Raw genomic sequence first — 22,545 nt, 5'->3', positions numbered from 1 at the left:
TATTTTATTTATAAGAAATATGTAGCATGAAATTACTGTTTTGTAATTTTCCCCATATAAATTGAAAGAGCAAATGCTGAGGGTTTTGGATTCACAAATACAAATGTATTTTAAGTATGGTCTTCAATCCTCTTTTCATTTACTAATTTCATGTGTGTACATCTGCTTTTAAAACAACTGTAGAAGAGGTCACGGTGATACTGGGATAAAGAGAAATGCCCTATATAGATTATTGTCATAAATGTACAAGATGTTTAAAATATGGGAGAACTGGGAAACCAGATATCTAGATGAGTTGTATCTTACATCCTAATTTTTAAAAATTTATTGCAAAAACACTACTTAATGACCACTAGTTTTTTTTTCTTTGAAATCCCAACTTTAGAAATCAGTTGTGGTTGGCTAGCAACAATTTGCTTATTGCTTGTTACTGGTTATCAGATCTATGGATTTTAATGACGCAGAGTTAAGCAAAAACCTGCCTGGATTTTGGGGGAAATATCTGTTTTTGTGGTAACACCTCATATTTGCAAGCAAATGGGCCGAGCTTAAATTCTAACACAAATAACAGCAATATCCCTTTTTGTTATACTAATTCAGCTCCTACACTCTTTTATCTTCCTCCCCTAATCTATTACACTTCAGCATTGCACCAAATACCAGCATTTTATGTTTATGTCTCACTGTGTGTTCTGTGTGTGTTCAACCTAGTTTTGCCCATAAAATTAGTGTGTGTGTGTTAGCTGCTCAGTTGTGTTTGACTCTTTGCAACCTTACACATCCACTCTAATCTGCCGAATGCATAACACTTCTTTTACAGTTGCATAAATCAAGCTCAGTAATTACATTGTTAAGTATTTTATAGTGAAAACAAACATATGCTTTCTCAATCTTTACCCTTCCATGTCTAAATTGAGAAGGCACTTGTAAAAGTTCTACTTTCTGAGAAAGCAGTGATGATTGCTTTATGGTAAAGTTCAGATTAACCATGTTTGGTATTATCAATGTACTTTAAAATTATTAGTATAAAGCTTAGTGACTATTTTCTGTCAGGGGAGTGTGTAATTTCCTCAGGTCTGTCTCGTCACAACAAAAATCTGAAGTGATGGACCAGTGTTACAGCCCTCAGATGGACCAGTGTTACTGCTCAGTTTTACTTAGAAAGTAAAGGAAAATACATCCTCAAGGTGTGAGGACATGCCAACCCAAAAGACACGAAGAGAAAAGAGGCGCCCAGCCCAATTTTGGCTCCTCTTTTTATATGGCTTTTCTCCTCCGTCTGGGCCTGCCCTATGTAAATTGGGCTAGCCAGGAATCCTGTTTGTTTTACCTGAGCTCCTCACTCCGGTCCTCAGACCTTCCTTTGTTCTATTTTCGCAGGCTTTACCCTTCCTTGTCTTTTAGCCACCGCCATTCTGGACTCATTTTTCCTATTCTAACTACCTGACATTCCATGTCAACGTGGGATTCCCTTTTAAAAATAGTGATCTATTACATACTGGTGATTGGAAGGTTTGAAGATTTTGTATATTCATGATTATTGATATGTATGGTAATAAATTTTGTGTGTCTTAAAATTTCATCCTAGTTAATGGTTAATCATTAGGATAGCATAGACAAAATGCTTTTGAAATATGAGTTATTGACACTAATAAACCTATTTGAAATACTAACATTGGTGTGATAAATGAAATATTTTTGAATACTAACAAAATTTAATTTGGGATATACATAACAAAGTATCAATGTGTTTTAAATTATCATATTAGTATTATTTTCATAGTAATATCAAGAATTTTTTCATGATAAGAATATATATTTAAAGTTTTAATATAAAATTAACAAATGTCTGAAAGCTAATACTATATGTATTTTCTCCTTAATTATAGTCATGATTTCATTGGAGAATTTACAACAAGCTACAGGGAACTTTCTAGAGGGCAATCACAGTTCAATGTATATGAGGTAAGAGGAATTTTACTTTATATTTTTCTGGAATAAGTACAATTATGCTTTTAAAATATGGATTTTTACAAAAGATAATTGCCAAAAGTTACCAATATAAATAAGAATCTTTAAACTTATTGAGAAGATTGGTTTTTGAGATTAAATAATATTTCTCTTCAAATCACATGGTCATTTGAATCTACTTTGTTGATTTAAAATTCTTGCCTATGAAACATTTTCTTATTTAAAAAACATCCAATATGGATATGTTTACTTTTCCTTGAGCTTCAGCCTTTATGTTTTGCCTTCCTACTAACATTCTCCTCAATCCTTTTTTTTAATTAATTCATTTTTTATTGAAGGATAATTGCTTTACAGAACTTTATTGTTTTCTGCCAAACCTCAACATGAATCAGTGATAGGTATACATATAACCCCTCCCTTTTGAACCTCCCTCCCATCTCCCTCCCCATCCTACCCCTCTAGGTTGATACAGAGCCCCTGTTTGAGTTTCCTGAGCTATACAGCAAATTCCCATTGGCTATCTATTTTACATATGGTAATATGTTTCCATGTTACTCTTTCCATACATCTCACCCTCTCCTCCCCTCTCCCCATGTCCATAAGTCTATTCTCTATGTCTCTTTCTCCATTGTTGCCCTGTAAATAAATTCTTCAGTATGATCTTTCTAGATTCCATATATATGCATTAGACTACAATATTTATCTTTCTATTTCTGACTTACTTCACTCTGTATAATAGGTTCTAGGTTCATCCACCTCATTAGAACTGACTCAAATGGGTTCCTTTTTATGGTTGGGTAATATTCCGTTGTGTATATGTACCACAACTTCTTTATCCATTCGTCTGTCAATGGATATCTAGATTGCTTCCATGTTCTAGCTATTGTAAATAGTGCTGCAATGAACAATGGGATACATGTGTCTTCTTCAATTTTGGTTTCCTCAGAGTATATGCCTAGGAGTGGGATTGCTGGGAGATGGGAATACCAGACCATCTGACCTGTCTCTTGAGAAATCTATATGCAGGTCAGGAAGCAACAATTAGAACTGGACATGGAACAACAGACTGGTTCCAAATAGAAAAAGGAGTACATCAAGGCTGTATACTGTCCCCCTGCTTATTTAACTTCTACGTAGAGTACATCATGAGAAACTCTGGGCTGAAAGAAGCACAAGCTGGAATCAAGATTGCTGGGAGAAATATCAATAACCTCAGATATGCAGACGATACCACCCTTATGGCAGAAAGTGAAGAGGAACTAAAAAGCCTCTTGATGAAAATGAAAGAGGAGAGTGAAAAAGTTGGCTTAAAGCTCAACATTCAGAAAACGAAGATCATGGCATCTGGTGCCATCACTTCCTGGGAAATAGATGGTGAAACAGTGGAAACAGTGGCTGACTTTATTTTTCCAGGCTCCAAAATCACTGCAGATGGTGACTGCAGCCATGAAATTAAAAGACTCTTACTCCTTGGAAGGAAAGTTATGACCAACTTAGATAGCATATTCAAAAGCAGAGACATTACTTTGCCAACAAAGGTTCATCTAGTCAAGGCTATGGTTTTTCCAGTGATCCTGTATGGATGTGAGATTTGGACTGTGAAGAAAACTGAGTGCTGAAGAATTGATGCTTTTGAACTGTGGTGTTGGAGAAGACTCTTGAGAGTCCCTTGGACTGCAAGGAGAGCCAACCAGTCCATTCTAAAGGAGATCAGTCCTGGGTGTTCTTTAGAGGGACTGATGCTGAAGCTGAAACTCCAATACTTTGGCCACCTCATGCAAAGAGTTGAATCACTGGAAAAGACTCTGATGCCGGACGGGGATTGAGGGCAGGAGAAGGGGATGACAGAGGGTGAGATGGCTGGATGGCATCACCGACTCTATGGACATGAGTTTGAGTGAACTCCGGGAGTTGGTGATGGACAGGGGGGCCTGGCGTGCTGCAATTCATGGGATCACAAAGAGTCAGACACGACTGAGAGACTGAACTGAACTGATGGTGGTTTTATTTCTAGTTTTTTAAGGAATTTCCATACTATATTCCACAGTGGTTGTATCAATTTACATGCCCATAAGAGCATTCCCTTTTCTCCACACCCTCTCCAGCATTTGTTGTTTGAAGACTTTTTGATTATGGCCATTCTGACCAATGTGAGGTGATATCTCATTGTAGTTTTGATTTGGTTTTCTCTAATAATGAGCAATGTTGAGCATCTTAGGTCTGAAGTAGGTTTCTTGTAGACAGCATATATATGGGTCTTGTTTTTGTATCCATTCAGCCAGTCTGTGTCTTTTGGTTAGAACATTTAATCCATTTACATTTAAAGTAATTATTGGTATGTATGTTCGTATTGCCATTTTCTTAATTGCTTGGGGTTGATTGTAGAGATCTTTTTCTTTCTCTTGTATTTCTTGACTATATAATTCCCTTTAACATTTGTTGTAAAGCTGGTTTGGTGGTACTGAATTCTCTTAACTTTTGCTTGTCTGAAAAGCTTTTGATTTCTCCATCAATTTTGAATAAGATCCTTTCCAGGTATAGTAATCTTGGCTGTAGATTTTTCCCTTTCAGTGCTTTAAATATATCCTGCCATTCCCTTCTGGGCTGCAGAGTTTCTGCTAAAAGATCAGCTGTTAAGCATATAGGGTTTCCCTTGTATGTTACTTGTTGCTTCTCCCTTCCTGCTTTTAATATTCTTCCTTTGTGTTTAGTCTTTGTTTTTTTGATTACTGTGTGTCTTAGCATGTTTCTCCTTAGGTTTATCCTATATGGGACTTATTGTGCCTCTTGGACTTGATTGACTATTTCCTTTTCCATGTTGGGGAAATTTTCAAATATAAATTTTATCATACCCTTTCTTTTTCTCTTCTTCTTCTGATGATGCTGACCCCTATAATTTGAATGTTGGTGCATTTGATATTGTCCCAGAGGTCTCTGAGACTCAGTTCTTTTCATTCTTTTTACCTTATTCTGCTCTTCAGAAGTTATTTCCACCGTTTTATCTTCCAGCTCACTGATTTATTCTTCTGCTTCAGGTATTCTACTATTGATTCCTAGTTGATCGTGTGGATTTAATCTGTAGCTTGTACAGCTGGTAGGAAGGTTTTGAGTCTTCTTCCTTAGCCGCACTGCCCCTGGGTTTCATTTGTGGTTTTATTTCCACCTCTACATGTAGGTGATTTACTGGAATTTGCTCCTGAGGCTGCCCTGGAGGGCTTGGGTTTGCCCCTGTGAGAGCCAGGTGTGGAGGTGGTGCAGCTGCTTGGGTTTCAGGGGTTCTGGCAGCACCAGTTACTCAGGGGAGTTGGTGGCTAGGGCAGTAGGAAATATAGTGCTCTAGAAGGGTATGGCAACCAGTATTGGCCAATACAATTCCAGTATTCTTGCCTGGAGAACCACCTCCCTGATGGAGAAGGCTGGCAGGACACAGTCTACAGGGTTGCAAAGCATCGGACATGGTCGAAGCAACCCTGCATGCACAGACACAAGATTTTTTTTTGCCTGTAGCAGCTCTGCCCCAGTAAGAGTTGAACATGAAGATCGCACCACTGCTTGGCTTGTGGGGACCCTGGTGGTGCCAATTGTGCAGGGACATGGACTGCGTCTGCCACAGAAGTTATGGCCCTATCAGAGTCTTTTTTTATGAGCCTCTTGTAATTGGCGATTAGAAGGCCTCTTTGGCCAGTCTTTATCCATAGCTCTGCCCATTCAGGCACTTAAAGGGCTCCCTTGCTGGGGTCCTTCTCTGTTGTTCGGTGCATCAGGTATAGAGAGACTGCCCTGGCTGGGGTCCTACCCTGTAGATCGGCACATGAGGCACTTAAAGGGGCACCCTGGGTGGGGTCCTACTCTGTAGTTTGCGTATCAATCACTTAACAGAGCACCCTGGGTGGGGTCCTATGCTCTAGGTCAGTGCATCAGGTGTTTGGGCCACACTCTCTATCATTCGGCTGCTGATGCTGGCGTGTGGGGAGAGAGAGGCTATGGTGATGGCTGCATCCCCTACACGTGACTCAGCAGTATCACCCTGCTTCCATGGCTGTCTGGCATTCCTCCACTGGCATTTCCCACCACAATCTCCTCTCTCACATCCCCTCACAGTCTCTCCACAGTCAACAGCAGCCCTTCCACTGGGATTGCTCCACAATCCCTAAACTCCAGCTCCCAGCTGCTGTGCCTTCCAGGGGACCAGCGTCCCTGTCCAGAGTATGAATGGCTGTGTTAAGGACTGTCTGATTCTCATCCCATTTAGGCTGCCACAAATCAGCTGTTTCACTCTCAGCCTTGAATGTTTCTCCTCTGATTCGGAAAATTGCCTTGATGTGAGGATCGGACCCCTGCTTCAGTACTCCCACCCACCGTGGACAGGTCCAGTTTTACTAACACTCCTTGTTTTCCCCCTAGTTCCTTCATCCTACCGTGTTTTGTATGGTTCTATATATTCTTTTCTGGTCAGGTACTGGTCAGGTACTCCTGTCTGCTCTCAGCTTGTGTTCTGCATGTACTTCTGTGTCTGAAGGTGTATTCCTGATGTATCCGTGGAGGGAGATGTACTCCACGTCCACCTACTCCTCCTCCATCTTGTTCTCACTCTCCTCAACCCTTTTTTAACACAAAGAGAAAAATATGCATTTTAGTTGTGTCAGCAAGGTGTTACATAATTAGTTGTTTTTTTGCTTCGTGTGTTTGAACATCTTAACTGTTATTTAGATGAAGACTGAAGGAAATGAAAAAGTATGATTCAGTCATTAAAGAAACCCGAGTTATCAAAGCAAACAGATTAGTTATTTCTGACTTAAACCTACCTTGCCAGTTAACCACCACATATTTGTTGAGCATAAGGTATGTTCTAGCACTATTAATCCTTGAGGTTTGTCATTTGTTACATTTTCTGTAATTATTTAAATTTAATATACATCAATAGCAAAGGAGAATATCCCAGTACTTAGTCAATAATGACAAATATTTTCCTCCAAACTGACACTAAACTAAAATTGGCCTCCTTTAAGTTAAGTGGAGAAATCTCCTCCTGTTGCTTTACTAGGCTAAAGCAGTTGTATTTCACACATTCATTTGTTTATTAGTTTATGAATAAGATATTTATCACATGACTTCTATATTCTGCACTCTATATTAGACCCAAAGGATGGAGAGATAAATAAAAACTTCACGGTCTAATGGGAGAAACAAACACATAAAATATGTTTACATTACCTCGATAGGTGCTATATATAGCTAGCAGATATGAGATATCTAGAGGGGAGTGCAGCAAATTTAGCCCAAGAAACCTTCCCAGACAAAGACGAAGTTGGAGTAATGGAGCAATTTTTCTATCTGAGTTTTTCAGAAACCCATGTTAAGGCTTGAAATAGACAGTGAAATTAATATGACAGGTTGTACTTATATAGATATCTGTTCTTTCTCCATACCCTTAAGGTTGAAGAGGAACAATGCAAGCATATTAGTCCTTTTGTACTTAGAACACAGGTACTTTGCCTGTGTTCAGTAATAATGCTCCAGAGATCAATTACATTGAATTTCCGTATCTTTAAAATATGTTCTTCTCTTTGGATCTCTCTTATCCAACAAAGTTTGCTTAATGAGATTGGTGTCACATCTAATAACAAAAAAGCTTAGTAACAATTGTTCCTTATTAAATACCCTGCATGAATATTTGTGCCAAAATTTCAGATAACAATGTGTTCTTATTCTTTGTGTTATCAATAGAAGAGATTAGTCTGAAGAATATCTGGAAGAACTTTGTATGTTATATATAACATATATATAGATCTTGGTCCGATATACATTGGAAACTTCATTTTTTGCACACATGTAAGGGAATTCAGTTTTGTTGAGGCAACTAGGGAAATTTTCAATCATTATTCCTTCAAATATTCTTTGCCCCTTTCTCACTTTTCCTTCTGGTACTCCAAATACTTTCTATCTATCTATCTATGTATCTATCTATATATATATATATGTTTTTATACTTGATCATATCCCACATGTCTCATATGATTTGTTCTTATTTTTTATTTTTGTTTCTTACACTAGAAAATCTCATTTGACCCATCTTCAAGTTTACTCATTATTTCTTCTGCCAACTCAAATGTTTTATTAAGCCTCTCTAGCAAATATTTCATTTGTTACTGTACTTTTAAAGTTGAGAATTTCTATTTGGTTCTTTTTAATAATTTTGATCTTACTGATTTTTCTATTTGGTGAAATGTTATTTCATAGTTTATTTCACAGTTTATTTCTTATTTATTTTGTAAATGTATTAATAGTGACTGATTTGAAGAATATATTAAATAAATTTCATATCTATAAGTTACCAAGGATATAGTCTATTGATTGCTTTTTTCTGTGTATGGACCATACTTTCTTGTTTCTTTGCATATCTTATAATTTTGGTTGTTGTTGAATGCTGGAAATTTTTAAATATATAATATAGTTACACTGGAAATCAGATCCTCTGCTTTTTCCAGGATTTGCTGTTGTTGCTGTTTATGGATTTAGTGACTTTCTTGGAGTAATTCTGTAAAAGCTCTTTTCCTTTTCTGTGTGGTTCACTGCAGTCTGTGCCTTGTTAACTAGTGGTCAGCACATAATTTGACCAAGATTTGTGTATGTTGGTGCACTTCTTATATGTTCTAAGTGTAATATTCTGCCTTGGCTTTCACTTGATGCTTAAACAAAGACTCAGAGTCAGCCATAGATGAAGAATTATGGTTTCTTCAAGGTCTTCCTTGGCCATTCACACAGTTCTACACAAGCACGTGGCCTTCTAGATCCCCAGTAATATGCCTGAGCTTTTAAAAGCCCTCCTATTTGACACTGGCTCAAGATGGTGAAAGAGTAGGCTATGGAGCTCATTTTCTCCTATAAATACATAAAAAATACATCTGCAAATGGAAGAGTTCTCATAGAACATCTATTGAATATGGGCAGAAGACCTCTGACTTCCAAAAAAGCAAGAAAATCGCTGGGCAGGGCAAAAGAAAAAGTTTTAAAAAAAAAGGGAGAAGGGGAGAAAGGAATCAGGATGGGACCTGGGACCTGTGTCCTTGGGAGGGAGCTGTGAAAGGGAAAATTTTTCTGCATGAAGGGAAGTCCATTCACTGGCAGGCAGATCAGCAGGGACAGAGAGGGAGCTTTGGAGCCTCAGAGGAGAGCATAGTAACTGGTTCACTGAGGCCAAAGCAGAGAGAGACTTGCACAGTCAGTGCTGCCCAGCACTCCCAAGCTTGAGGTACTCATCACTGAGGTAATGAGGGGCTTGTGCTTTGGAGGTAAGACCCAAGGAAGAGGACTGGGGTTGGCTGCATGGAGATAGCCTGAGGAGGCTAGGGTGTGTTGTGAGAGGAAGCCTGGGCCCACCAAGGAGGGAGGGCAATAATGTTGGACGGGTGTGAGAAGAGAGGGGTGGGCCCACCACAGGAGCTTCTTTCTCTGCAGTCACTCTGAGGTGGCAAGGCACCAGCAAAACAAGCTCCAGGGGTAGGTACGAGCCACTGCTGTCATCTCAGACTCCAGAGGTAGGATCAGACTGCTGGTGAGCATCTGTGACCAGGAGCCAACCACTGCTTCTCTCTTTCTGGGAGCCTGCTTGAGCTGTGTACCTGCACACCCCTTATCAAGGGGATAATGGCCAGCACAGGCTAAGGAAAGAGACAGCAAGCCTCCAAACCAAAAATAGCCTTCATACCAAAAAAATGTTAAACCATTCAAGCTACACAGAGAAGCTTCTGCATATAAATAGCCCTTTAAGACTACAGTAGATGATTGTTTCTGCTAAACTGGCAAGAGAAATATAAGCAAAATGACAAAGTAGGGGAACCACTCTCAGTTAATAGACCAAGAGAATTCCCCTGTGTCGAGAGCCGTGTTAGGCATTACTGACAAAGCACCCTCTCCTCATTCCTCAGGCACAAACCCAGGATGAAGGAGTTAGGCCTTGTAATTCTGACTTGTTTTTTCCTCTCCTTGCTGAGTTGACTGAAAAGGAATATTAAGGTGCTATTGTTCTTGAGAGGAGCATGAGAAGGCACAAAGCCTTCTGCAGCTGTGCTCAGAGAATAATTCATAAAGTTAATCATTGACATTTGTTTAAGGACTTTACAAAAGAGTGTTCCAGGATAAGCACATAGGCCGCAGCTCGAGGCCATGGGAGAGATTGCTTTCTGAAGCCTGTTTGTGAGAAAAATGTTTATGGCAAAGGAGTTTACTGAATTTAGGCTTAAAAATAATTAAAATAGTTAGAAGTTAAAGATTTAAGGAATGTTGTAAAGTTAGCATATTTTACTATAGCTCATAGAAGTTAGGAATTTTTAGAGACACTATAGCTAGAAGCCTTTTTAAGAGAGAGTGAGCTCAAGATGTTAGGGGCAAACAGGATTTAGGAAGATAAGTAGTAAACTGAGGAATGTAGCATGAGTTACAATGTAATCACAAGTTAACTATAGGACACATTAGAGGAAGTAGACAATAGATGGTAAGGCTGATTCTGAGAGAATCACTGAAGCAGGAACTCAGTTTGAAGAGCAACAATGATTTATGGAAATAATAAATCTGGGTGAGGGGGAACTGAAAATGTCAAATCTCTGACATAATGTTTTTGTAAAAGTATAAAAGAGAATCTTAAACTTGAAATAAAGAGGCAGTCCAAAAGAAAACTGAGAGGCTGTCTCATCACCGACACCGTTCATCTCTTCAGGTTGAATCCCTGGCTGCGGGAGCTGGACTCTGGCACCCCTGAAGGAACAATGAAACAGACCATTTGAATCTAATAGACACTTAGTTCCAAATGGAGGTAATGAAAATACTGAAGAAATTAAGAAAGGATATGGACAGAAATGCAGATTACAGTAAAAAGGACTAGAAACTATAAGGAGGAGCCAAGAAAAGTCAGAAAATTAATTTACTGAGATGAAAACTGAGCTAAAAGCAAAATTAATAATGCAGAATAAAGAATAAGTGATATGAAAGATAGAATAATGGTCAGTAACCAGTCAGAATAGCAGACAGAAAGCCAAATTGGGGAAAAAAATATTGAAAGCAATATAAGAGACCTGTGGAATAGTATAAAGTGTGCCAGTCTACACATAATCAGGGTTCTAGAAGGAGAAGAAAGAGAAAGGAGGACTGAAAATGTATTTGAAAAAATTGTGGCTGAAAACTTCCCAAATGTAATCAAGGAAACATATATTCAGATACAGGAAGCACAGAGGGTTCTAAACAAGATGAACCCAAACAGACCTACACCAAGACATGTTAAAATGGCAAACATTAAAGAAAGGATTCTAAGGGCAGCAAGAGAAAAACAAGGAGTTCATTACAAGGAAATTCCCAGAAGGCTATCAGCTGATTACCTACAGAAACACTGCAGACCAGAAGGGAGTGGCAGAATATATTTAAAGTCTTGAAAGGGAAAATCTACAACCTAGAATACTCTATCCAAAAGTTTATCATTTAGAAAAGGAGGAGACGCAAAGAATTTCTCAGACAAGTAAAAGCTAAAAAAATATGGCAACACTAAATCTACCCTACAGTAAATATTGAAACATCTCCTCTGAGTGGAAAAGAAGCAAGAAGATACAGGAAGAAGAAAATCATAATTTGAAAGTAAATCACTTAAATTAGCCAGTATACAGATCAAACAGAGATAAAGGAAAAAAATGTATTTTTGAAATCAATGATAAACACAAGGAACAGCAAAAAGATAGAGATGAAGGTGTAAAAAATAACATCAAAATCATAAAATATAAGGAAAGAGTAATAAAATGCAGATTCTTTTTTTTTTTTTACAGTGTGTTTAAGCCTATATTGCTATCAGATATAGGAAGGTGTTAACATACTTGAAAAATAGGGAAACCACAAATCAAAAACATACAATAGATTCACAAAAAATTAAGAGAACACAAGCATAAAATAAATCATCAAACCCCGAAAAGAAAGAAACAAGGAAAAAACAAAGAATCAATCAGAAAACAAGATTTAATATGTCAATAAATATTTGCTTATCAATAATTGGGCAAAGTAATCAATATTCAGAAAACTAAGATCATGGCATCTGGTCCCATCACTTCATGGGAAATAAATGGGGAAACAGTGGAAACAGTGTCAGACTTTATTTTTTTGGGCTCCAAAATCACTGCAGATGGTGACTGCAGCCATGAAATTAAAAGATGCTTACTCCTTGGAAGGAAAGTTATGTCCAACCTAGATAGCATATTCAAAAGCAGAAACATTACTTTGCCAACAAAGGTTCGTCTAGTAAAGGCTGTGGTTTTTCCTGTGGTCATGTATGGATGTGAGAGTTGGATTGTGAAGAAGGATAAGCGCTGAAGAATTGATGCTTTTGAACTGTGGTGTTGGAGAAGACTCTTGAGAGTCCCTTGGACTGCAAGGAGATCCAACCAGTTCATTCTGAAGATCAGCCCTGGGATTTCTTTGGAAGGAATGATGCTAAAGCTGAAACTCCAGTACTTTGGCCACCTCATGTGAAGAGTTGACTCATTGGAAAAGACTCTGATGCTGGGAGAGATTGGGGGCAGGAGGAGAAGGGGACGACAGAGGATGAGATGGCTGGATGGCATCACTGACTCGATGGACGTGGGTTTGGGTCAACTCCAGGAGTTGGTGATGGACAGGGAGGCCAGGCGTGCTGCGATTCATGGGGTCGCAAAGAGTCGGACACAACTGAGTGACTGAACTGAACTGAATATTGTTGTTGTTGTTTAGTTACTAAGTCATGATGAACTCTTTGCCACCGCATGGACTGTAGCCTGCCACACTCCTCTGTCCATGTGGTTTCCCAGACAAAATTTTTGAATAGGTTGCCATGTCTTTCTCCAGGAGAGCTCCCCAACCCAAGGATAGAAGCCACATCTCCTGCATTGCAGACAGATTCTTTACCACTGAGTAGACACCCTTCTTATTCACAGTCTCAATAAAATATTTGGTTTTTATTAATATTTATTGGCCTATCAGTTCAGTCTCTCAGTCCTGTCTGACTCTTTGTGACCCCATGGACTGTAGCAGGCTTCCTTGTTCGTCCCCAACTCCCAGAGCTTACTCAGACTCATGTCCATCGAGTCGGTGATGCCACCCAACCATAGTTTCTTTTAAATGTTGTTAGTTTTCTTGCTATAAAGCAAAGTAAATCAATCATACAATACATTTATCCACTCTTTTAGATTTCCTTCTAATTTAAATCACAATAGAGCAATGAGTAGAGATCCCTGTGCTAAACAGGAAGTTCTCATTAGTTGTCTGTTTTATACATAGTAGTGTAAATATTTCAGTCCCAGTTTCCCAGTTCATCCATCCCATTTTCCTCCCTTGGTAACCATGTCTTTGATCTCTACATCTGTAACTCTATTTTTGCTTTGCAAATAAGTTCATCTCTACCATTTTTTGAGATTCCACATATAAGCCATATCATGCGATATTTGTTTTTCTCTTTCTGATTTACTACATACTCTGTATGACAACCTCTAGCTACATCCATGTCTTTGCAAAAGACACTCCTTCATTCCCTTTTATGATTGAGTAACATCCCATTGTGGACTTCCCTGGTGGCTCATTAGTAAAGAAGGAAAGGAAGAGACAGCTCCTTTCCTGCAAGGAAAGAGAGACAGCTTCAATCCTTGGGTCAGGAAGATCCTCTGGAGAAGAAAATGGCAACCCACTTGAGAATTCTTGCCTGGGCAATCCCATGGGCAGAGGAACCTGGTAAGCTACAGTGCATGAGGTCACAAAAAGAGTCGGGCACAACGAGATTACAATATGCTGCCTATAAAAGACCCACTTAAGGGAAAAAGACACACATAGATTGGAAGTGAGGTGATGGAATGATTGTATAATTTGGAGATTAATCATTTATCAGTTGCTTCCTTTGCAGTTATTTTCTCCCATTTTGAGGGTTGTCTTTCCACCTTGTTCATGATTTCCTTTGCTGTGCAAAAGCTTTTATGTTTAATTATGACCTATTTGTTTACTTTTGTTTTCATTTCCATTACTCTAGGAGGTAGGTCAAAGATGATCTTGCTGTGATTTATGTCATAGAGTGTTCTATCTATATATTCCTCTAAAAGTTTCATAGTTTCTGGCCTTACATTTAGATATTTATTCCATTTTGAGTTTCTTTTTATGTATGCTGTTAGGAAGTGTTCTAATCTTATTCTTATACACGTAGCTGTCCAGTATACCCAGCACCACTTATTGAAGAGGCTATCTTTTCTCTATTGTATATTCTTGCCTCCTTTGTCAAAGATGCCAATAGATGCACAGGTTTATCTCTGGGCTTTCTATGTTCTTCCTTTTGTCTATATTTCTGTTTTTGTGCCAGTGCCATGTACTCTTGACTATAGCTTTGTAGTATAGTATGAAATCAGAAAGTTTGATCCAGCTTCATTTTTCTTTCTCAAGAATTCTTTGTCTGTTCAGGGTCTTTTGTATTTCTGCACAAACTATATAATTTTTGTTCTAGTTCTGTGAAGAATGCTGTTGGTAATTTGATGAGGCTTGCATTGAATCTGTAGATTGCTTTGGGTAGTATAGTTATTTTCACGGTATTGATTCTTGTGATCCTAGAACAGGCTATATCTCTTCATCTGTCTGTGTCGTCTTTGATTTCTTTCATCAGCATCTTACAGTTTTCTGCAACAGATCTTTTCTCTCTTTAAGTAGGTTTATCCCTAGTTATTTTATTTTATTTTTTTGTTGAAGCTTATGCAGCTCAATTTCAGAAAGAAAAAAAAAAAAAAAACAATCAGAAAATGGGCAGAAGACCTAAACAGACATTTCTGCAAAGAAGACATACAGATGGCCACCAAACATATGAAAAGATGCTCAGTATTACTCACTATTAGATAAATGCAAGTCAAAACTACAAAGAGTTATCACTTCACACTGGTCAGAATAGCCATCATTTAAAAATCTACAAACTATAAATGCTGAAGAAAGTGTGGAGAAAATGGAGTCCTCTTTCACTGTTGGTGAGAATGTACTCTGATACAACCACTATGGAAAACAGCATGGAGATTCCTTCAAAAACTAGGAATAAAACTACTATATGACCCAGCAATCCCAATTCTGGGCATATATTTTGAGAAAACCATAATTCAAAAAGACCTGTGTGCTCCAATGTTCATTTTGCACTGTTACAATCACCAGGATATGGAAGCAATGTAGATATCCATTGACAGATGAACTGATAAAGAAGTTGTGGCACATATATACGATGGAATATTACTCAGCCATAAAAATAAATGAATTTGAGTCAGTTAAAATGAGGTTGATGAACTTCAAGTCTGATATACAGTGAAGTAAGTCAGAAAGAGAAAACAGATATCATATGCTAATGCAAATATATGGAATCTAGAAAAATGGTGCTGATGAACCTATTTGCAGGGCATTTCTAGAGACAAAGATGTAGAAGACAATCTTGTGGACACAGTGGAGGAAGAAGAGGGTGAGATGAATTGAGATAGTACCATTAACATGTACACACCACCATGTGTAAAACAAGTAATGGGAAGCTGCTCTGTAACTCAGTCTGGTGCTCTGTGACAACCTACAGGGATCAGAGGAGGGAGTGAGAGGGAGAGAATGTATATACTCATGGCTGATTTGTGTTTCTATACAGCAGAAACCAATACAACATTGTAAAACAGTCATCCTCCAATTAAAAATAAAAAGTGAGGGGATGGAAAAATGTTTTATGCAAATGGAAATGAAAAGAAACTGGGAGTTGCAATACTCATATCAGACAAAATAGACTGTAAAGCAAAGACTATATAAAGAAGGTAAAAATGTATATAGAAAAAGGTAAAAAAAAATACTTAATGAAAAAAGAATCAATTACAGTCATTAGCATATATGCATCTAATATAGAAGCACCCAAATACATAAAATAAATGCTAACAAACATAAATGGAGAAATCAACAGGATAGTAGTAACAGTAGGAGACTTTGACACCCCGCTGACATCAATGGAAAGATCTTCTGGACAGAAAATCAATAAGCAACATAGATCCTGAATGATGCAATAGAGCAGTTAGACTTAATTGGTATTTTCAAGACATTACATAAAAAAAATCACAACACACATTCTTGTCAAGTGCACATCAAACATTCTCTAGGATGGACCACATACTGGGCACAACAAACTTCAACAAATTTAAGAGTAGAGAAATTATTTCAAGAATATTCTCTGACCACAACAACATAAAACTAGAAATCAACCATAGGAAAAGACATGAAAAAATATGATTACATGGAAACCAAAGTACAAGCTACTAAAAAATGAATGGATCAAAGAGGAAATCAAAAGGAAATTTTAAAATACCTTGCAACAAATGACAAAACACAGCCAACAAAATCTATGAGGTGCTACAAATGCAGTTCTTTGAGAGAAGCTCATAGCAATACAGGTCTTTATCAAAAATCAAGAAAAATCTCAAGCAACCTAACCTATCACCTAAAACAATTAGAAAAAAAAAAAAAGAACTAGCAAAACCTAAAGTCAGGAGAAGGAAGGGAATATTAAAGATCAGGAAGGAAATAAAAGACTAAAAAATAAAACAAAACTCCAATAAAACCAAGGTCAAGTACTTTGAAAGGATAAAGAAAATTGAATGCCTCTGGCCAGGCTCACCAAAAAGAAAAGTAAAAGAATCCAAATAAAATAAGAAATTAAAAAAGAGAGTATCAAAAATCTGATACTGCAGAAAACCAAAAAAATACATAAAAGAATACTATGAACGATATATGCCAACAAATCTGACAACCTAGAAGAAATGAACAACTTTCTAAAAACATACAGCCCACCAAAATTGAATCAAGCAGAAATAGATAATTGAACAGACCCATCACTTGAAGTGAAATAGAATCTGTGATTTTTTAAAAAAAGAAAACTACCTTTAAAAAGCACCCTATAAACAAAAGTCCAGGACCAGATGGTTTCATAGGTAAATATGATCACACATACAAAGAAAACTGTTTCTCTTCAAACTCTTCCAAAAGAGAGTGAACACTCCCAAGACATTCTGTGAAGCCACAATCATCCTGCACCAAAACCAGATAAGATGCCACCAATAAAGCAAATTACTGGTCAATGTGTTTTATGAATATAGATTCAAAAATTTTCAACAAAATATTAACAAATTGAATCCAACAACACATAGAAAAAGTTCCTACACCATGACCAAGTGGGATTCATTAGAAGTTCACAAGGATAGTTTAACATGCACAAATCAATTAATGCAGTACACCACATTCAAAAAGAAAAAAAACACATGATCAACTCAATAGATGCAAAAAAAAAAAGCATTTTAAAAAATTCAATATTCATTTATGATAAAAAAGAAAAACTCTTACCAAAGTGAAAATAGAAGAAACATCAGTTCAGTTCAGTTCAGTCCCTTAGTCGTGTCCGACTCTTTGTGACCCCATGAATCGCAGCACACCAGGCCTCCCTGTCCATTACCAGCTCCCGGGGTTCACTCAGACTCACGTCATCGAGTCAGTGATGCCATCCAGCCATCTCATCCTCTGTTGTCTCCTTCTCCTCCTGCCCCCAATCCCTCCCAGCATCAGGGTCTTTTCCAATGAGTCAACTCTTCGCATGAGGTGGCCAAAGTATTGGAGTTTCAACTTCAGCATCAGTCCTTCCAATGAACACCCAGGACTGATCTCCTTTAGGATGGACTGGTTGGATCTCCTTGCAGTCCAAGGGACTCACAAGAGTCTTCAGCTCCACAGTTCAAAAGCATCAATTCTTCGGCACTCAGCTTTCTTCACAGTCCAACTCTCGCATTCATACATGACCACTGGAAAAACCATAGCTTTGACTAGATGGACCTTTGTTGGCAAAGTAATGTCTCTGCTTTTGAATATGCTATCTAGGTTGGTCATAACTTTCCTTCCAAGGAGTAAGAGTCTTTTAATTTCATGGCTGCAATCACCATCTGCAGTGATTTTGGAGCCCAAAAAAATAAAGTCTGACACTGTTTCCCCTGTTTCCCCATCTATTTCCCATGAAGTGTTGGGACCAGATGCCATGATCTTAGTTTTCTGAATGTTGAGCTTTAAGCCAACTTTTTCACTCTCCTCTTTCACTTTCAGGGCACCATAAAACTCCTAGAAGAGAGTACAGGCAAAACATTCTCTGACATAAATCAAACAAATGTTTTCTTAGGTCAGTCTCCCAAAGCAATAGAAATAAAATCTAAAATAAGTTGCACCTAATCAAACTTACAAGCTTTTGCATAGTAAAGGAAACCATTTAAAAAAAAAAAAAAAAAACAATGAAAAGGCAACCTGCAGAAGGGGAGAAAATGTTTGCAAATGATGCCACTGACAAGGGCTTAATCTCCAAAATATACAAACAGGTCATACAACTCAACAACAACAACAAAAAAAAACAACCCATTTGGAAAATAGGAAGAAGCCCTTAATAGACATTTCTTTAAAGACATCTGGCCAGTAGGCACATGAAAAGATGCTCAACATCGCTAATTAGTAGACAAATGCAAGTCAAAACTGTAATGAAGTAGCATTTCACACCAGAGTGGTCATCATTAAAAAGTCTACAAATAACACATGCTAGATAGGGTATGGAGAAAAGGGAATCCTCCTACAGCATTGGTGGCAATGTAAGTTGGTGCAGTCACTATGGAAAACAGTATGGAGATTCCTTAGAAAATTAGACATAAAAGTACCATGTGATCCAGCAATCCTATTCCTGGGCATATACCCAGACAAAACTAATTCAAAAGGTATACAGACATCTATGTTCATAACAGCACTGTTCACAGTAGTCAAAATATGGAAGCAACCTAAATGTCTATTGACAGATGAATGGATAAAGAGTAGGTGCTACAAATATACAATGGAATACTACTCAGTCATAAAAAATAATGCCATTTGCAGCATCATGGATGCAACTAGAGATTATTATACTAAGTGAAGTAAGTCAGAAAGAAAGACAAATACCATGTGATACCACTTGTATGTGGAATCTAAAATATGGCACCAATGAACCTATCTACAAAATAGAAACAGACTCAGAAACGTAGAGATCAGACTTGTGGCTGCCAAGAGGAAGGGTGACTAGGATTTGGGGTTGGTAAATGCAAACTATACATTTAGAGTAGATACACAAGTCCTACTGTTTAGCACAGGGAACTACATCCAATGTCCTAGGATTAACCCATAATGGAGAAGAATATTTAAAAAGATTGTATTTATATATGTATAAAACTGAGTCACTTTGCTGTACAGCAGAGATTGGCACTACATTGTAAATCAACTATACTTCAATAAAAAATATATTATAAAAAGAAAAAAATTTTAAATATAAAATAAAACAAAATGTTAGAAAAGAATCAGAGACAACTCAAGCAGCAAGAACATTAAGGAACACATTCAAACAATTAGTAAGTCTACAAGCTGGCATTTAATCAGGTGTTTGGGTTGTTGTTTTTGACTCCAATAATAGTTAAAATCTTTTTCTACATGTATTCTTTTAAAGGCTGTGTAGAAAAAAAAGCATAAATCACACAGATTACTTTTATATTCCTGTTAAAAGTCTATAACTACTAATAAGAAGATAAGACAAAGAGGAGTAAATCCCTATGGATGGCTTCTTATCTTGCCTACCTTGTAGGGTATGATTCTCAGCCATGCAGAATTAAATGGGACAATGAAAAGCCCGTAGGTCATATCATTTAAAACCCAACTGAGAACTAAATAAAATTCCTAAAGTGAAAATACATAAGTAAATAAATAAATGCTGCCTGCTGATTTATAGACTTATTTTGTCAGGTAGAGACCTTTTCCTCATGGTTCTCCAGACTTATGGGGCTACCTTCAAAACTGCAGTTGTGGTGGTTTAGAGCTGGCATTGAAGTAATTGCTAGGTATACAGTAGGATCTACTGATGGTATGCTTGTTACTAGGGGCTCAGGTGAGTGTGGGTTAGGTTTGCTGCTGGGTGGATGAGACTGGCTCCAGTACCTTTGTTCAGTAGGGTGGTCCTGGGCCACAGTTCCTTTTCAGAGTGCACAGTTGAGACCTCAGTTGGTCAGCCTATTTCTGGGTTTGTGAATCCGTGTGACTCCCACCAGGACTCCCACCAGGACTCCAAACTTTTACACATTATTATGTGTCTGATGGAAATTACTATCATTATTAAGCAACAAGTGCAGCCCTTAAATGCCTTCCCAGGTGATGCTATGAGGGGCTTCCTCCTAGCTCAGTTGGTAAAGAATCTGCCTGTAATGCAGGAGACCTGGTTTCCATCCCTGGGTCAGGAACATCCCCTGGAGGAGGAAATGGTAACCCACTCCAGTATTCTTGCCTGGAGAATCCCATGGACAGAGGAGCCTGGCAGGAGCCTGTGTCCATGAGACCACAAGAGTCAGACACGACTTAACAACTATACCACCAACACCACCACCAGGTGACGTTAGTGGTAAAGACCACCTGCCCATGCAGGAGGCATAAGGGACATGAGTTTGATCCCTGGGTAGGGAAGATCCCCTGAAGGAAGACATGGCAACCCACTCCAGTATTCTTGCTGGAGAATTCCATGGACAAAGGAGTCTGGAGTGCTATGCTCCATAGGGTCAAAAAGAGTCAGACACAATTGAAGCGACTTAGCACACATGCACAGAGACCTTAAATAGTCAAATATTTGAAGATTTGTCATTAGTGTATATAATCAAATAAGAACTGTTATGTCTTAAATATATTTTATTTGAGAAATCTATAGTTTTTCTACAAACCAATCACTAATATTGAGACCTCACAACAAGAAGATGTATTTGGGTAGGGTAATCAATGCATAAGGTAATTGAGAAGAATATTACTGAAAAAAAGATTTTTTTTAAGAAGATAATCACTAGTCATTTTGCGGAGACGTTTTGGCTGATAGACTCAAGGAGTTGTACTAAAGACATTGCTGCTGCTGCTGCTGCTACGAAGTCAAGTCACTTCAGTCGTGTCCAACTCTGTGCGACCCCATAGACTGCAGCCCACCAGGCTCCCCCGTCCCTGGGATTCTCCAGGCAAGAACACTGGAGTGGGTTGCCATTTCCTTCTCCAATGCATGAAAGTGAAAAGTGAAAGTGAAGTCGCTCAGTCGTGTCCGACTCTTTGTGACCCCATGGACTGCAGCCTACCAGGCTCCTCCGCCCATGGGATTTTCCAGGCAAGAGTAGTGGAGTGGGGTGCCATCGCCTTCTCCAGCTAAAGACATTAGTAAGTAAATAAATCCATAAGATGTGAAGACACCAGGTTGGACTATACATTTTTAAAATATTTCAGTATAAATCCTAACATTGTAATTGTTTTATCTGCTCTTTAAGGTGATAAATCCCAGAAAGAAAGGAAAAAAGAAGAAATATACTAATTCAGGAACAGTAAGTCAAATTTTATTTATACATTAAGGATTCAAATAGATGAATTAAAAAATATATATATATATATAAAATATTTGGTATCAAATAGAAGCAACTAAAAACTGAACTCTTTCATTAGGGTTTTAATATGAAGGTATATAATACAAAATTAACTTTCTATGGGAATGATTGTATAGAGAACACCTCATAGGACATAGCAATACAGCTTCCTGCAAGTTGTTTAGGGGTTGAATTGTGTCTGAGAGAAGAGGAAGTTTCATTATGAATTCTTCATTTAATGAAATCACATGAGAAAATCAAGCAGGCCTGAAAAAGTGAAGTAACCCTGTGTCCTTGTAGATAATTTGCATGTTGTTCTTCAAAGGAAGTAAATTGGTCATAGAAAGGAGTTACTTAATTTTTAGCCCCTTTTCTTCTGATAATTTTAAATATAAGAATAATCAGTCCTAGAAGAGTTTGAAATAGATTATCTTTATTGATTTATAATTTTCTCTCTAACACTTAGAAAAAAGTCCAGTTGGGATTGCAATTAGTACTAGTACTAGTATATAATTCTCTTGTTTTTATTTTCTTTTGTTTTCTTTCTTCAGGTCACCTTGCTGTCTTTCTTGGTAGAAACAGAAGTTTCATTCCTTGACTATATTAAGGGAGGGTAAGTCATTATCTGAAATTGTTTCATTGCTTAAGCAATGCTGAAAGGCAAGTTTGAATGTGTTTAGAAACTTCATGACAACAGCTGTCAGAGACATCACTTCTGTAAACCTCTTCCAAATGATGATTAAGAGGGTTTTGTTGTTGTTCTTTTTTGTTTGTTTTTGCCAATACTGATTTATTGCTAGAGTGTTGTCAAGCCAAAGTGGAGGCAAAGGAACAAACACAGTTTCCTCCAAAACAGAGAGCTTAACCCCTATTGCTGTTTGTTAAAAAAAAAAAACAAAAGCTATACTAGCCCAAATGGGCATTCTTTGCTATATATGGGCATCTTGAAACCTGCCACTTGGACATAGATTGAGACTACAGGCTGATTGTTTCAATAAAGTCAAAGAAAAACATACTAAGAAGGAAAAATGTTTGCCAACTCTCCTTAGTATTCCAATATCTCTGAATATTGTTGTCTTTTGAAGATGGGAAAATAGACAGTTGA

At 37.7% G+C, this 22,545-nt stretch overlaps 1 protein-coding gene across 1 annotated transcript in view; it reads left to right on the top strand.

Annotated features, from left to right (window-relative positions):
- The window catches only part of CPNE8 (copine 8), a 265,088-nt gene that overhangs the window by 174,239 nt on the left and 68,304 nt on the right, over positions 1–22,545 (top strand). The window contains exons 12-14 of the mRNA XM_005887727.3: positions 1,890–1,965; positions 21,348–21,401; positions 21,992–22,053. Coding sequence (XP_005887789.1) covers positions 1,890–1,965; positions 21,348–21,401; positions 21,992–22,053 — 192 coding nt within the window. The remainder of the gene's footprint in view (positions 1–1,889; positions 1,966–21,347; positions 21,402–21,991; positions 22,054–22,545) is intronic.

This window comes from Bos mutus, chromosome 5, assembly GCF_027580195.1.
Source record: "Bos mutus isolate GX-2022 chromosome 5, NWIPB_WYAK_1.1, whole genome shotgun sequence".
Taxonomy (NCBI): Eukaryota; Metazoa; Chordata; class Mammalia; order Artiodactyla; family Bovidae; genus Bos; species Bos mutus.
The sequence above is the reverse complement of the archived record's forward strand: the minus strand, read 5'-3'. Positions and strand labels throughout refer to the sequence as shown.